We start from the raw sequence: 16,591 nt of genomic DNA, 5'->3' as shown, positions 1-16,591 counted from the left end.
CCTCAATTTTAAATCCACCAATGGAAGTTGTTTCCGAGCATGCAGTGGGAATCTTGGGTCATTTTTGTTATAATTGCTGCATGCCAACCATTGAATATATTTCCACAGGCCTTTGAAAGCTGGTGGAGAAATTACAGTAGAAATCCCCACCAAAGCTTGTGAAGGGCAAGAGAATCATATTATAGCATTGGAGCATGTGCAGCTGGAGGCAACCATCGAGTACACCCGGAGAGGGGACCTTCATATCACTCTCACATCACCAGCTGGTGAGTCAGCCCTGCATTCTGCGTTACTAATATCAAAACAAATTGTGTTGAAATGGTGGGGGTTGGGAGGTGAAAGGGGCATTGAAGGGAGTGTCATGGGGCTATTGGGGAAGGTTGGTATTGAACTACTGGGAAATATCTTTGATGATGGCAGTTCATTTTTACCCACCTTAGAATCTCAGAAATTATAAAAATGTTAAGATAGAGAAAAATAAGGAAAATAAAGCAAACCATTTATTTACACTTCTCTTTTTACTCAAGATCAACAAGTGCACTAGAATGAATGGGGTCGAAATATATATTTAGGTGTTTAAATTTAGACATACAGCACGGTAACAGGCCTGTGCCACTCATTACACCCACTTGACCTAAAACCCTGGTACGTTTTTGAACGGTAGGAAGGAATCAGAGCACCGTGAGGAAACACACACATCGACAGGGAGAACGTACAAACTCCTCACAGACAGCGCCAAATTTGACCCCTGGTTGCTGGCGCTGTAACAGTGTTGCACTAATTAACCACTATTCCAATTGTGCTGCCCTTATACTTAGGTCAGGTGTTGCTGATGTAAAGCTGAGAGGCTGGTTGCATGTGGATTGAGTTGCATAAGAGATTATGCACTCAGCATCTGACCACCAGCTCATTTCAGACCTGTATTTCTGTATGCAGCTGTGGAAGCCTTCACTGTCCCCCAACAGACCCAGATCTGATTCTGTGGAGTAGGCAGGTTCCCCTGTGGCTCCATGAGATTCCTCTGGGTGAAATAAGCTCCTTTTCCACTGGCACTCTGTCCTTGGAATGAACTGGGAATTTACTGGGACAGGGTCCAGTGGAAAAGGAACATTGTCCAAATGCCGGCATCATATGGCCTCATTTCACGCCGGGGATTAACCATCTCTGTCTCTACTCATATCCCTGCCGTTTGCTGACACCAGCGTGCAGATAAAACCACTGGAAAATGAACAGCAGAAAGTCACCTGTTTCCAGTTGAAGGTAGAACAATCTGATCCACAGGGATGAGTGTGTTCAGTGGAAAAGCAATTAGACTCCCAGTTAAAGGTTGCCCAGTGGAAACGGCACAAAGAGCTTCTTAACCTGGGACACTGCACAGCCAATTAACTGGGATGCCTGTGGAAAAGGGGCTTTATTTAGTTTCCCTGCCAACCCAAAGAACTTACTCGGCTACTCTAAATTACCGTGAGTGTTGGAAGGTGGTCGACAAACTAGATGGCATGCGTGAGAGAATAAGTTACAAATGGGGGAATGGAATTACCCTGAGAGCTGACATGAATGCGGTGGACCAAATGTCATTATGAAATATATGGGTAACGCTTTATATACACAGCTGTGAGTTTTTATGTGTACAGTGAGTGGGCTGGAGGTCAGCCACAGATATCATAAATATTCTTGCAGTAAGATTGCCAATCCATTTATTGTTTCCAAGCGTGATTTTTGTGAGGCTGTCAGGAAATTATTTTCTTTGTTGACTGCTAGTTACATGTCCCATCTGACTATTCCTTCCATTGACCTCGACGGAGTTTAACACGAAAGTCTGTACTCGCAATGAATGTAGTAAAAACACAATACCGGAGAAATTCAGCAGGCCACACGGCACACCTTAGACAGCAAAGATAAAGATACATGACCGACATTTTGGGCCTGAGCCCGTTATCAAGGTGTGAGGAAAATGTAGGCAGGAGTTGTATGGGTCAGGAAATAAAATCAAGGGTCACCCTGATGTCTCCAGAAGTGAAAATCATTCTCTTGGTACAAGCCAAACTCTTATCTCAGCTGATTATGTTGGACACTCTCAGAAAATCAGACATTTGGAAAGGAAATATAGACAATTTGTATGTTCAGTCCCTCTTCATAATTGAGTTAGTGTTTATATGTGAAGAACAATTCAAACATAACAGAAGAAGGAAAAGGATAGGCATATTGAGATGATTCAGGTCAGCTGATTCACTTGTCATTTAAAATCCATGTGTGGGATTCTCTCAGATCAGAATCAGAATTTATTGTCATGAACAAGCCACGGAATTCGTTGTTTTGCAGCAATATCAGAATGAAAACATTCATATCAACCACTTTACAATAATAAATAAAAATAGTGAACAAAAAGTCAAAGTGAGGCAGTGTCTTTCATCAGTGTCAACAGATTCTTGTTGCTTAGAGGACTCGATTCTAATTTTGAACCTTTCAATTAAGGTCAACTAACTGCAAACTAGATGGCAAATAATTCAGTAAATGAATAATATTCAGTTTCAATACTCTTTGTTTAGATCATAAAAGAATCAACGTCTTCTGTATTGCAGACTTTTTTTCAAATTCATTCTTTTCCTTTTTAGTTTTTCCTAAAATTTCTTGTCAAGTTTCCAATTTGTCAAGGCAAAGTCATCAGTAGGGCAACCGTTTTGCTTTTGTTTGAACACCTTGCTCACCAAGCCCAAATGGGTATAAATAAAATGTGATATAGGCAGAAGTAAACATGTTGATTGAAAGTTACCTTCGCAATAAGAAATCCTTAGCTGGTTAATAATTAAACCTATGTTGGATTTTGAATTTCATCAATAAATAAGTTCCATTTGTATGCTGGCTTCGACACAACAAAATGTCGCAAGATTCTGCACGGGAAGGCTTTCAGAAATTAGCAGTGTTAGATGGTGATACACTTGGTCACTATAGATGGTTACAAGAGTATTTTAGAGATGGAAGAAAAGTTAGAAAAAAAGGGTTTTGTAGAAGAATTTCAGAATTTCAGGTCAGGACAGTCAAGAGTTTAAAATTCAGAGTAAAATCAGATAAAATTTTTGATATAGAGGCCATTGAGTTTTGTGACAGTCAAAGAGCGACTTAACCTTATCCCATCTTCCAGCATTGTTGATGTGCAATACACAAATGTACTGGAGAAATTCGGTATCCACGGGAAGTAATGGCTAAATAAATAATGCTTCGGACAGGGCTCTTCGACAGGAATAAGGAAAAGCATCTAGCCACCTGAATAAAAAAGGTGGGAAGGGTGGGGATGAGAGAGAAAGATGCAAAAGACAGGTGCGAAAGAGAGAGGAGAGAGGGCTGGGAGAGAGAAAAAGAGTGTAGACAGGTTAAGGGTGGATACAGATGGGAGGGCAGATGAGAAAGCTGAGAAGCGAGGGAAAGGGAGCAGAGGGCTAAGAAGGGTAGCTCTCTGAAAGGATAAAGAAGGTAGGGAGCTGGAGGAAAGGAGGAAGAGAGAGCAGGGGAGGGGATTAGCAGAACTTGGAGACGTTGATATTAATGCTGTTTGGTTGGATTTCCTCTGGCACATTTGTGTATGGCACTCGACCCCAACATCTGCAGAATTTCTTGTTTAGCACTGTCCATGTCCCCGATGAGGGTTTCTGGCACGACAACTCATTCAGGTGGTGAGGCCCTTTAGATGAAAAGATTTTTCCTCATCTCCCCACTCATTCTTCTATTAACTACTTCAAACATTTGCCTCTGCATTTTGATCCTTCTGCTAAGCGTTTCATCTTGTATTCGTATGTGTGAGTTCTTAGACAACACATGGATGAAGGAAAAGGTTCTTTAAGTTGTGGTACATAGTTCATGAGGCATGCCATGAGGTTTTCAAGGCTCCATTACAGATCTCTCATACAGCAATCTCTTCATCTGCAGCCAAGTATAATCAAACAGGATCTATAATCCTTAAGACATTGCTAGTTGCATGAAAACGTGATCATTATCAGTAAACTAAGTATAGAAGCTTATTCCTATTTAATCTTTCTTGGACCTCATGATTTTGGACATTACATTTGCTTCCCCTCAGCCTCCTCCCTTCCAAAGGGAGGAAACATTAGCACACCTTTCCAATAAATCCTGGCAGCATCTGTGGAAAAAAAAGCAGAATAAATGTCTGCGTCCGATGACCTTTCAATCAACCTGGTGAACGTCCTCAGCTCCACCTCCAAATCCAGTTCATCCGTATGAAGAGAGGTCAAGTCATCTGGGACTGTACTTTCTGACATTTAGAAGAATGTCATCAATTTGAAACAGTCATTCTCTCACTACAGATGCTACCTGATCTAGATCCATAATCAAGGTTGTGGAGAGATATAGCATGGAAGCAAGGACCTTTGGCCCAACCATCAAGTACTTGTTGTATTCTCCATCCCCACTCCATTCCCATCAGATTTTACCATCTGTCTGGAGACCATGAGGCAGCAGATGGTGGAATCTGGAGCAAAAATGCAAACCGCTGGAGGAACTCAGTAGGTTGAGCAGCATCTGTGGAGGGAAAAGAACCTGCTGAGAACCTGTATCGGGGCTGAACAAAAACCAGAAGCTGGAAATCTGAATTAACAGCAGAAAATGCTCAAAGCCATGATACAAAGCCTTAATGGAAGTGTTGATAATTCCTCCCCCCACGCCCTCCCCCTCACAGATACTGCTCAACCCATTGAGTTCTTCCAACAGTTTTTCTTTTCTCTAAGGAGAAAGGGAAGGAAGGCCATGAGAAAAGATCAGCACAAAATATAAAAATGAGCAGTCAATGTTTTTATAATTATATAAAGTGCAAAAAGTTGGCGAAGGATGGACCCTTGGAAGATGAGAAGGGGGAATTGATATTAGGTAATGAGGAAATGGCTGAGGCTTTGAATATCTATTTTGTGTTGGTCTTCACGGTGAAGGACACATCAAACATGCCAAATACAGATGTTATGGATGTGATGGGAGGCAAAGTTCTGGATGTAATAGCTATTGCTAAACAGAAAACTTGAGGGTCTAAAGACAGATAAATCCTCTGATCCTGATGGAATGCATCCCAGGGTACTGAAAGAAATGGCAGAATTTATAATCAAAGCTTTGCTGATAATTTACCAAAATTCTCTGGACAGGTCCCAGTGGATTGAATGACAGCTAAAAAAAGGATGTAGGCAAAAGGCAGGGAACAACAGGCCAATTAGTTTGACATCTATAGTTGAGAAAATGCTTGACATTGTCATTAAAGAAGAAATAGAGAGGCATCTAGAGTGAGATGTATCCATCAGGCAGACGCAGCATGGATTCAGCAAAGACAGGTCCTGTTGACAAATTTACTGGAGTCCTTTGAGGATATAAATCTGAGGTTATCCACTTTGGAAGGAAGAATGGAAGATCAGAATATGATTACAGCGTGTTGCCATGCAGAAGGACTTGGGAGTGCTTGTACATGAATTGCAAAAAGTTGATTTTCTGGTGTAGCCGGCTATCAAGAAGGCAAATGAAATGTTAGTTTTCATTGTTGGAGGGGTTGAATTTAAGAGCAGGGAAGTTATGCTGCAACTGTACAAGGTACTATTGAAACTGGATCTGGAGTACTGCGTGCAGTTCTGGTCTCCTTACTTGAGGAAGGATGTACTGGATTTGGAGGTGGTTCGGAGGATGTTCACCAGGTTGATACCAGAGATGGATACTAGGAGAGATTGGAATTTAGAAGAATGAGAGGGGATCTTATAGAAACATATAAAATTATGAAAGGCATAGATCAGATTGAGGTAGGTAAGTTGTTTCCATTGATAGGGTAAATCAAAATTAGGGGGCATATGCTCAAGATCCATGGTAGTAAATTTAGGACCGGAGATGAGGAGGAACTGGTTTTCCCAGAGGGTGATGAATCTGTTGCCCATTGAACCAGTGGAGGCGACCTCTGTAAATATATTAAAGGCAAGGTTGGATAGATTTCTACATAGTCAGAGAATTAATGGATGTTGGGGAAAGGCAAGCAGGTGGAAATGAGCCTATTATCAGATTATCCATGATCACATCGAATGGCGTGAAACATGGTAGGGTTAGGGTTGAATGGCGGTCAGGCTCATCAGGCCAGATGGCCTACTCCTGTTCTCACGTGTCTACTATGAGTTACACATTAGACATTATTTACAGCGTCAAATTACCTACCAACCTTTATGGTTGTGAGATATGTGAGAAAATAGGGTGAATATGTAAACTTCACCCAGACAGCACCGGAGGTCAGAACTAAACACGAGTTGTGAAATCAGCATAGCAGCTTCTCTACCAATTTTCTTTTGCTTTGCTGAGTACTTAGAGTGGTTTCTGTTATTCTTCAGATTTCCAGGTGTTGTTTACCATATATTGAGTTAACTTGTCAGGGTCCTTTCTCAACTATTTTACATCATTTTGGACTTCTTCCAACATTGGCATATATTCTTTCTCAGCCTGTTCTTTTTTTTTTAACTTTATTTAAAGGTTTTTTCATAGGAATAAAAAGAAAAATTACATTTAAAGAAAAGATATAAAATAAAATAATATAATTACAATACAACATTGATAACCTAACTTAATTCAACCTAACCCCCCCCTACATATACAAGAACTAAAAAATCTATATATTAAAAAAAACCCACTCTTCCCCTCCCCCAAAATAAAGAGTGAAGAATTAGTAAAATTAATATTATGTATTAAAAAAAAACACACACAAAGAAAAAGAAAAATATGACAAATAAAAATAATTTTAAAAAGATTTATCAGATCTAAAATATCACATCTAGGAACATACTTAAATCAAACTTAATTGCATATACTTAACAAATGGAGTCCACTTCAACTTATAAAAAGACATCTTATCTTGAATTGAAAAATATATCCTTTCCATAATTAAACAAGACTTCATCTCTAAATACCACCTATCCAAAGTTAGTATATTTCTATCTTTCCAAGTAGACGCTATACATTTCTTGGCCACTGCTAAAGCTAAATAGATAAAAGAAATCTGATAATCATTTAATCCTGAATCAATTAATGATTGCATATTCCCTAATAAAAATATATCAGGATCTAATACAACACAAATATTATATAATCTATTGAATATAGATTGAATACCTTTCCAAAACTGTTGCATTCGGTCACAGGATAACGAAAACAACAATCTGACTTACTAAGACCAAATTTTTTTAAATTTTCTGGTGTTAAATATAATTGATGTATAAAATTATAATTAATCATCGCTAATCTAGCATTAATCAATTTCCGAATACTGTTTTGACAAATTTCCATCCAAGCTTCTTCAGCTATTGTAGAACCTAAATCTTTTTCCCATTTCAACTTATTTTTATCCCAATCTTTCTTACTTTCATTTTCTTGTAAAATACAATACAAATCAGATATATACCCCTTTTCTGGTATTGAAAGTACATATTTCTCAAAGCTAGTTTCGGGCAATAAAGTCATTTGCTGACTGTTTTACAAATGATCTTAACTGATAGTACACAAATACAGAATTTCCACTAATACCAAATTTACTTTGTAATTCCTCAAAAGAACAAAAATGTCCTTCAAAAAAAAACAATCAGATAAGTTTTTTATTCCTTTCCTTTCCCATTGTTTCAAAGTGATATTGGAGACCGTAAAAGGAACAAGTTGATTATTATATAATGGCAATCGCCTAGACCATTTATTTTTAAGCCCCATTTTATCAAGTTTACTCGTTCTCAGCCTGTTCAATGAAGCAAAGCGCCTTTACATTTTTCTTCCAGAGCCTTTAGACTAATCTTAGAACAGCACATCTGTAACACTGCATCGTTATTTTTGTTGAATGCAGGAACTAACACTGTACTGTTGGCAGAACGTGAGAGGGACGCCTCACCTAATGGCTTTAAAAGCTGGGCTTTTATGTCAGTGCACACCTGGGGAGAGAATCCAGTCGGCACATGGCTTCTGAGCATTACTGACATGGTATGTATGAACATTCACTTCCACTCTGAGTTACTTGAAGTGTGGAATTTTTAAAATTAAATTTAAATTTAGACATACAGCACGGTAACAGGTCATTTCGGCCCACAAGTCCATGCCGCCCAATTTACGCCCAATTCATCTACACCACCCCCCTCCCCCCCCCGGTATGTTTCAAATGGTGGGAGGAAGCTGGAGCCTCTGGGGAAAACCTAAGGAGACATGGGGAGAACGTACAAACCCCGGTCCCGATCACTGGAACAGTAAAGGCATTGTGCTAACCGCTACACCAACCCGTGCAGCATATAATGTCTCAATATATTTTGTTAATTCTTCAGTGAAGTCAAAGAGACTTGAAAAGGGCCACGTACTTGGCCTATTATTTAACATTACTTTTATAAAATGATTAATAAAGGACACTCTTAGACTTTCCTTGGTGCTTTAAATAATAATTGGATTGGAAGTTTGACAATAATTTATTTGCAAATTACTATCCTATGCCCCATGACAATTACCTCATAGCGACATGAATTGAGCAAGGTATGGTACAGAAAACAAAGGGCCCATTGAATCCATATGGACTATGATCTATTCTGTGTTCCAGAGGATGTGGCTTCCTCCTGTGAACACCTTATCAATGGGCAAGAATTCTCAGTCATATAAGATGTAATAAAGATATCAAAAGAGTTATTTTCACATTTCTACAATCCCTCTGCCCTTGAGGGTTTATTTCAGAAGCTAGGAGGAACATGGCTTATAATTTTTATCTTCTGTGTTGAATCGTAAATTTCCAACTAGCATGTGGGATAATATGCCAACATGTCATTGTTTAGTTAATCAGCCAGATCAGGCAGATAACTTGTGACTGTTCTGTAAAGGACTGCTGACGTTTCTTGACTTGTATTACCATGCTCTGGGGTTGCATGCCTCTGCTCTACAATATAGCAAGAAATGCAGAATGTATTGAAAGGTAGATCTGCCCCCCATCTGACCTTCTGCTCTGTCCCTGAACTCAGCATTGTGGCCTGAGCTGATTGGTTGTGACTAATTTCAATGAGGCCTTATGGCTTTATCCACTGAAGGATTGCCAACAGCTTATGTCTCTTCATTCAAATATTCATATGTGATATGTTTGTCTAAATATTCGCTCTCTATCCTCAAAGTCTGGAAGATGGGAAAACAAAGGGAAAATCATTAATTGGAAGCTGATTTTACATGGCACCTCCACAAAGCCTAAACATATGCAAAAACCCAGGGTGTATACACCATACAACGCTGTGCAGAATGACAGGAGAGGTGTGGATAAAACAGAAGAGCGAATAAAGGTAAATATGTGCTCTTACTGAGAGGGCGTGAAGCCTCAATATAGTTATTAAATTCTGTGCATGAGAAAAGTTTTGGCACCGAAATGTAATGCTTCAAAATGTGAAAGAGCTAGGGGTTAGGTAGAGAGTTGGCTAACTCTTTCAAAGGACTGACACTGGCACAATGGGAAAGATGACCTTCTTTGAGAATAAAAGATTCAATGTTTGAAAAAGGTCACTGAACATTCAAAGTGCAGTAATTAGTCACAAGGATTTTACTTACTATTCCAAATCTTCATAGCTATGTTTAGTCAATTGAAACGACATAAACATTGAGATTCAAATGCTATAAATAAGTATTACAATTAAATGTGGTCATTTTATAATCAGTATCACAATGGAACATTATAGTCTGGTCGATTCTCCTTTTCTATCTCAGACAGAGTGCAGCATTAAGGCTATCACAATCCAAGCAACCAGCTGTATTGACAGAGTAACTTTGACAGGTGAAGCCCCATCTCCAACTGATATCACTGTTATTCAAAATCATTCAAAACATATTTTTTGAAAAATTACCCACATTTAAAACCAATTAAATCCTTTAAATTCTTTGAAAACAAACAAATCTATTTCCATTTCTGCTGCAAGCCTATTTCCCCTATTCATTTTGGTAGGACTGCTGTTCCTTCACCAGATGCAGGCTTACAGGCAGACATCCCAGTCAGAGAACTCAGGAAGAGCTCAGTCACGGGTTACCTGTCAACAGTTACCCTTCTGAAGATTTATTTCTTTTTCAATATTTTTATTAACATCAAAAAAATTACAGAGTATATAAGGATACATGTTAAAAGTCAGAGAGATACAAAACACTTAAATCGTATCATTGCATCCAAGGTACCTCACATTCTCAGTCAAATAAATTGCTTTGTATTAATATTTTATTGTAAAAAGAAAATCTAAATCCACTACCATGAAAGAAGCTGTTTGGCCAGAAAAAAAAAGACAGGGTTCTTATCAGGAGTGATAAATTACCTCATTATTCAACAGTTTTATCTTCATATCAAATCAAAGATTATGAAAGAAATTCAAAAGGGTCCCCACAGTGTTTGAAAATTTAAATTCAAATCAGAAATTGAACATCTAATCTTCTCTAAATTTAAATATGACATGGTATCACGTAGCCATTGAGCATCATTAGGCGGGGTAACGTCCCACTATCTGAGCAACACCACCCACCTAGCCATAAGAGAAATGAAAGCTAATACATGCAGATCAGATGCCATTAAATTTATCCCACTCTCTCTAACAATACGAAATAAAGCAGTTAAGGGATTAGGTCTAAAATTAATTTTAAAAAGTGTAAATAAAGTTTGAAATGCTTAGTTCCAATATTTCTCAAGATTCTGACATGTCCAAAATTATGAATTAATGAAGCCTCTCCATTGTTGCATTTATCACAACAAGGAGATACATCCACAGAAAAACGAGATTGTTTGAATTTGGACGTGCAAGCCTTATTGACGACTTAAAATGGTAGGAGAGAGTTGCGGGGCACATAAAGATGAGGTATTGACCAATTTGAAAATTACACTCTAAGTTTATTCAGAAATTAATAGTCATACATCCTGTTCCCAGGCTTTTTAAAATTTTACCTGAGGGAGCCTCTCTTATTCCCAACAATGTATCATAAATGTTAGATATTGAACCATTATAGAAACCATTATAGAAAAGTTGTAAATTAAATTCTTATCTGTCCTCTTAGGAAATCTATGTAATTGAGATCATAAAAAAATCTCTAATTTGTAGATGCTGAAAGAAATGAGTATTTGGTAGTCCGTATTTAACTGAGAGTTGTTCAAAGGAAGCGAGACTCCCCTCGACAAATAAATCTTTAAAACATATAATCCCCAATCTGTTCCATTCTTTAAAAGTTAAAGAAATAATTAGAAAAAATAGGACTGGAAAGAGAAAATCTCATTAAACCAAAATGTTTTCTAAATTGTATCCAGATCCTCAAAGCATGTTTAGCCATCAGATTATTAGTTAATTTATTTTAAGATATAGGAAGTGAGGATTCAAGAAGAGAAATAAGAGAGAATTTTGTAACAGAATTATATTCCAAAGAGACCCATATTGGACAATCTTCTCAGTTAATATATAACCAAAACACAAGGTTTTGTGTATTGACTGCCCAATAATAAAATCTGAAGTTTGATAAGGCTAAACCTCCATTCTTTTAAAATTTTTGTAAATGGACTTTATTTAGGCAAAGATGTTTATTCTTCCATATATATGTGAAGATAAGATTGAATCAAGGAATCAGAAAATAACTTAATTATAACAGGCAATGCCTGAAAAGGGTAAATAAATTGAGGTAAATATTCATTTTCATAGTTGATTTGACCAACCAAAGATAAAGATCAATATGATAGTACCCCTTTCATGTGTTTGATTATGGTGAGAAATTTTTCTTTGAATACGTTTTTATAATTTTTAGTAATTGTTACACTCAAATAGGAAAATTGATTTCTTATAATTTTAAAAGGTTAGTATTGATCTGTGCTAAATTAGTCAAAGGAAAAAGTTCACTCTTATGTAGATTTAATTTATAACTTGGAGATTGTCTAAAATGAGAAATTTGAAGATTTAAACATGCTGGCCACAAATGCATGGGCTTCAGAAATTCTGCAAAGGATCAGGATAGACCGGTAAGGGCCAGGGCTGGATAAAATATTCCTCATTTCGTATTAACTCTGCAGGTCCAGAGAACAGATTAAACTACCAGGTAGTGTTAGGTCTGCTTTGTTCATGAATGAGTGAGACAAACACCAGGCTGAGTCGAAATCAGGGTTCTTTGTTCTTTATTACCGGATTGTAACACTTGCGACCAACCAAGTTAGTCGGAGAATGCATTCTGCCGTTATCAGCAAAATGGTGATTTTTTATACCCTTGGATACATGCTTAGAACATCATCATATCATTACTTGTCCAATGACTAAAACTGTTGCTATCCTTTCCCTGCTAGCTTCCTGCCTCTCAATCCATCAATGTCTCTCTTAAACTGTTGCTATCCTTTCCCTGCTAGCTTCCTGCCTCTCAATCCATCAATGTCTCTCTTATCTTGTAAGTACAAGGATGCATTCTGTTACTCCTTAGTACTGGGTGACTCCTTCTCCGGTCCCATCTCATGATGTTTTACCTTACAAGAGTACAAGGACACCTCCCCTTCTTGTTACTGCCCTGTACAGGGTAACTCCCTACACATTCCCATCTCATGATGTTTTACCTTACAGTAGGAATGGGAAAAACCCACATTATGGCATTATGGCACCCTCTCACTGATCATTTGATTCTATAACTTTGCCTAAGAATTATTGACTATCTAATCTGAAGCCTGCACATTGCTTAATCAGGTAGTACTTTCACAGTGTACTCCAGCGGCCGAACTCTGTAAATTTGTTCAAAATTGACACAGTTATAAAAATAATATTTGTTCTTTAGTGACAATTATTTATTTCCGGCGTGGAAACATCAAATGCCAAAACGGATAGGTTTAAGGGGAAAGGGGCGATTTACAAGGCATTTTTTTTTGCACATAGGTGGCTGCTGTAGGTGTTGGAGGCAAAAACAAGAGCAACATTTTCAAGACAATCAGACTCTTCAACCTCACCTTGTTACACTAATCAGGAACTGTTCCAACACCACAAAAAGACTGTCCACTTTTTTGCACTGGGATAACTAAATATTTATTATCCATCTCTTTATTGTCTCTTTTTAATTCAATAGATATTCCATTGTAGCTATTTTTGCAGTCTTTTTTTTACAAAGTACCTGCTCTGTTGCAGCAAGTAAGAATTTCAGTGCATATTTACATTGAACAATGTATAAAACGACAAACTCATCATTATTATCGTTATATGTGAGGAGCGAGCTCGGGAAGGCAGCCAACATCATGAAACACCCACATCACCCTGGTTACAGTCTCCTCTCACTGCTACCCTTAAGCAGAAGGTACAAAAGCCTGAAGTCCCACATTTCTTGGTTCGAGAACCATCTTTATCCAACAGTTATCAAGTTCTTGAATTTCCCTGCACTACTCTAACCATAAACTGCTCTGGGCCACCAAAAGATCGACAGTATCTGCAAAATTGCGATGCAACTTTTATAATGAATAACTGCAGATGTGACTATTTACCTCTCTATCCTTTTTTTAGACATGCACCATGGTATCAGGCCATTTTGGCCCAGGAGTCTGAGCCGCCCGTTTACACCCAATTGACCTAGAACCCCTATATATTTCATATGGTAGGAGGAAACCGGAGCCCCGGTTGAAAACCCACCTAGAGACGGGGGTGAACATACAAACTCCTTACGTACAGCGCGGGATTTGAACCCCAGCCCGATCACTGGTGCTGTGAGTTACTTGAAGTGTGGAATTTTTAAAATTAAATTTAAATTTAGACATACAGCACGGTAACAGGTCATTTCGGCCCACAAGTCCATGCCGCCCAATTTACGCCCAATTCATCTACACCACCCCTCCCCCCCACTATGCCACCCCACCACTATGCTAACCCTTTATACCTTTTTAATGTCTTTTTTTAATCTCTTTATCTCTTTTTTTCTGTTGGCATATTGTTGTAATTTAATATTCTCTATTGTAATTGGTACTCCTTAGGTATACCAATTTTGGCTGCAGCAAGTAAGAATTTCAATGCATTGTACTTATGTATATGACAATAAACTCTCATAATTTATTACTCACAGTCATTCAATATGATCTGAGTAAGCAAGATTAACTTATTTTGATTATCCATTTTGTTTTGCAGGATGACATTTCCAAGAATAATGAACCTGAAAATCTATACATGAAGGAAAACACCAGCAAAGAGAATGTGAACATGGAAGCAACTGAAGAAGAAGTAACCTTACATCCTGTTGAAAAAACTTACATTCATCAAGCTCAAAATAATAATGCTCTGCATTATTTCCATAATAGCAAGTACCATGAGGATGTGGAAGTGCCCATTCAGAGTTTGCATCGTGCCACTGGAAAATTCAACCAACAGCCCCAGTTGAAAGACTTTGAGGAGGATGCATACAGTGATTACAGTGACCTGTTTGATGATACCAAATCACATAAGCATAGAGACGATAGATTGCTGCAAGCTTTATTAGAGAGGCTGGCAGAGAGCCAGTAATTGTTAGCATGTGGTTAAGTTTTGTGTGGAGCATTTAATTGTTTAGTCTTGGTATTTTTTGTGATTCTGTGTAAAGTAAATGAATTTGACAAGAAATAATCTTGACAGATTTATATTATATTTTCATTATTTATTTGTCGGCGGTCTGTGATTTTAACCATATCTATCCATATGCAATGTGACTTTGTACAGTAGATTTTGTTTCACAACAGGCCTTAGGCCTGAACACAAATGTTAAGATCACAAAGTGATTTGAACTATGATACCAATAACATATAGTTTAGTAGATTCAGGCAATCATTAGGATGTTATTAGCTAATAGTTAATATTAATACTTAACTATTAATACAAACTATTAATGGAGTACCAAAAAAGTGATAATGATTTGTTTTGCTATTTATGAGCAAGAAATCTAGTGCCGATTTAAAAAAAATACCAAGTTATTAATGTTTCATAATCTGGAAAGTTTGACAATCATTTCTACACAACATGTTTTATTTAAAAGTAAGCTTATTTGCCTTATCACTAACTTTTGTAAAGTAGGTTTTGTTTCAAGACTCTGACGAGTAAACTGTTGGCTTGAGCACAAACACAAAGATTTCAATGCTACAAGATTATCTTGACAATCAACTGAACATAGATCCCAGGCCCTGAATAATTTCCTTTCATTATCTACTGCTACTGTAGAGATGATTTTGGATTCCATTTGATGATTTCACCAAATAAAGAATACCTCATGACCATGAAGATTTCAACCTCGATCCTTCCATGTGCTAATCCCAAGTGACATCTGTTGATGAGGACACATTCACAGGACCAACCTTTAACCAAGAGTTGAGTTCAGTGCATGATATTGAGGGCCATTTTGAGGGCATATACAAGGTCTGTTCGCACAGTGTTAAAAATCTTGGACCATTGGTTTAGCTGTGCATTTGGATTAAGCTTGGTGTTAAGCCACTCAAGATCAATGAGCATTTCTGAATGGCACTGTCATTCGCAAAAAGAATGCAAAGAACACCCAAATAAATTACAAATCAATGAATTATATTTTTATAAATTAATAAAGACAAGATGAAAAAGTAACATTCTAAAAATGCTTAAAATGCAAAGCTTTTGATTAAACATTTTTTTAAGTAAAATATTTAATCCTTCTCCTTTGCCATCTATACTGAACACATGACCACAAAAAATGAAAATGTTGGAATCAAACAAAAACTAAAGGGACTCAGCAGGCCTAGAAACATCCATGGGAACAAATGGCCAATCGATGTTTCATGGTGGGACCCTTTATTGAGACATCTGGATTTTTGGACCTTAGGGAAATCAATGTTCAGAAGACAAATGTCTTTCTTCTGAGGAATTGCAACCAGGTCCCAGGCAACATTGAATTCATTCAGGTACACCCCATTGTAGAGTGGCCAAGAAAAGTCAATAATACCTGTATTCCCACTGGAATCCATAAATCCTGTCACTCAGATAGTATCGGCTCCTAGTTCTTCCTGAAACCACTGATTGTGTGAGAATCTGCACTCCAGTTCAGAAGTGCTCTCTGATATTGTCACTTGTTATAGTCACAACTGCAATTTATTATCACTGGTAATTATCTTTTATGCAAATAGATTTTTCCAGATTAGAAGTGCAATCATTTACAATATCATATTATTTGCATCAGGGAAGTATGGATCCTCTCTTTTCATGTTTATTATCCTCTGATTGTACACAAATAACTCGACAAAGCAGCATCTCTCCAGAACATGTTGCACGTACAAAACATGCAATGCACAGTATGTAAAGATCACATAAACAATCAAAATACAAATATGTAAATATGTGGGATGATTGTCATGGTTGCATCAGTCTCACAACCTGTGGGAAGAAGCTATTTCACCAGCCTGGAGACCTGATTTTGATTCCCCTGTTCCTTCTACTTGATGCTAATGGGTTGAAGATACTGTGCACTAGATGGAAAGGTTCTTCTATATTTGCTTCATCCCTATTTAGACAATTTTCTCAGGAAATGCTGTGTATAGAGGAAAGTGATCCTCTCGTCTGTTTTAATGATCCTTAGTATAGACTTCCAGTCAGAAGCTTTGTACCTACCATGT

General features: G+C 37.6%; 1 protein-coding gene across 6 annotated transcripts in view; it reads left to right on the top strand.

The window, feature by feature from the left end:
- The window catches only part of pcsk1 (proprotein convertase subtilisin/kexin type 1), a 220,175-nt gene extending 204,611 nt beyond the window's left edge, over nt 1-15,564 (top strand). For all 6 annotated transcript variants that reach the window (XM_069892155.1, XM_069892147.1, XM_069892163.1 and 3 more), the window contains 4 exons: nt 109-266; nt 7,850-7,983; nt 9,144-9,305; nt 14,115-15,564. In XM_069892155.1, the coding sequence (XP_069748256.1) occupies nt 109-266; nt 7,850-7,983; nt 9,144-9,305; nt 14,115-14,486 (826 nt within the window). In that variant the 3' untranslated portion in view covers nt 14,487-15,564. The remainder of the gene's footprint in view (nt 1-108; nt 267-7,849; nt 7,984-9,143; nt 9,306-14,114) is intronic.
- Nucleotides 15,565-16,591: the final 1,027 nt, after the last annotated feature.

Source organism: Narcine bancroftii, chromosome 1 (genome assembly GCF_036971445.1).
Source record: "Narcine bancroftii isolate sNarBan1 chromosome 1, sNarBan1.hap1, whole genome shotgun sequence".
Lineage (NCBI taxonomy): Eukaryota > Metazoa > Chordata > Chondrichthyes > Torpediniformes > Narcinidae > Narcine > Narcine bancroftii.
This window is presented reverse-complemented; position numbering and strand designations above follow the sequence as displayed.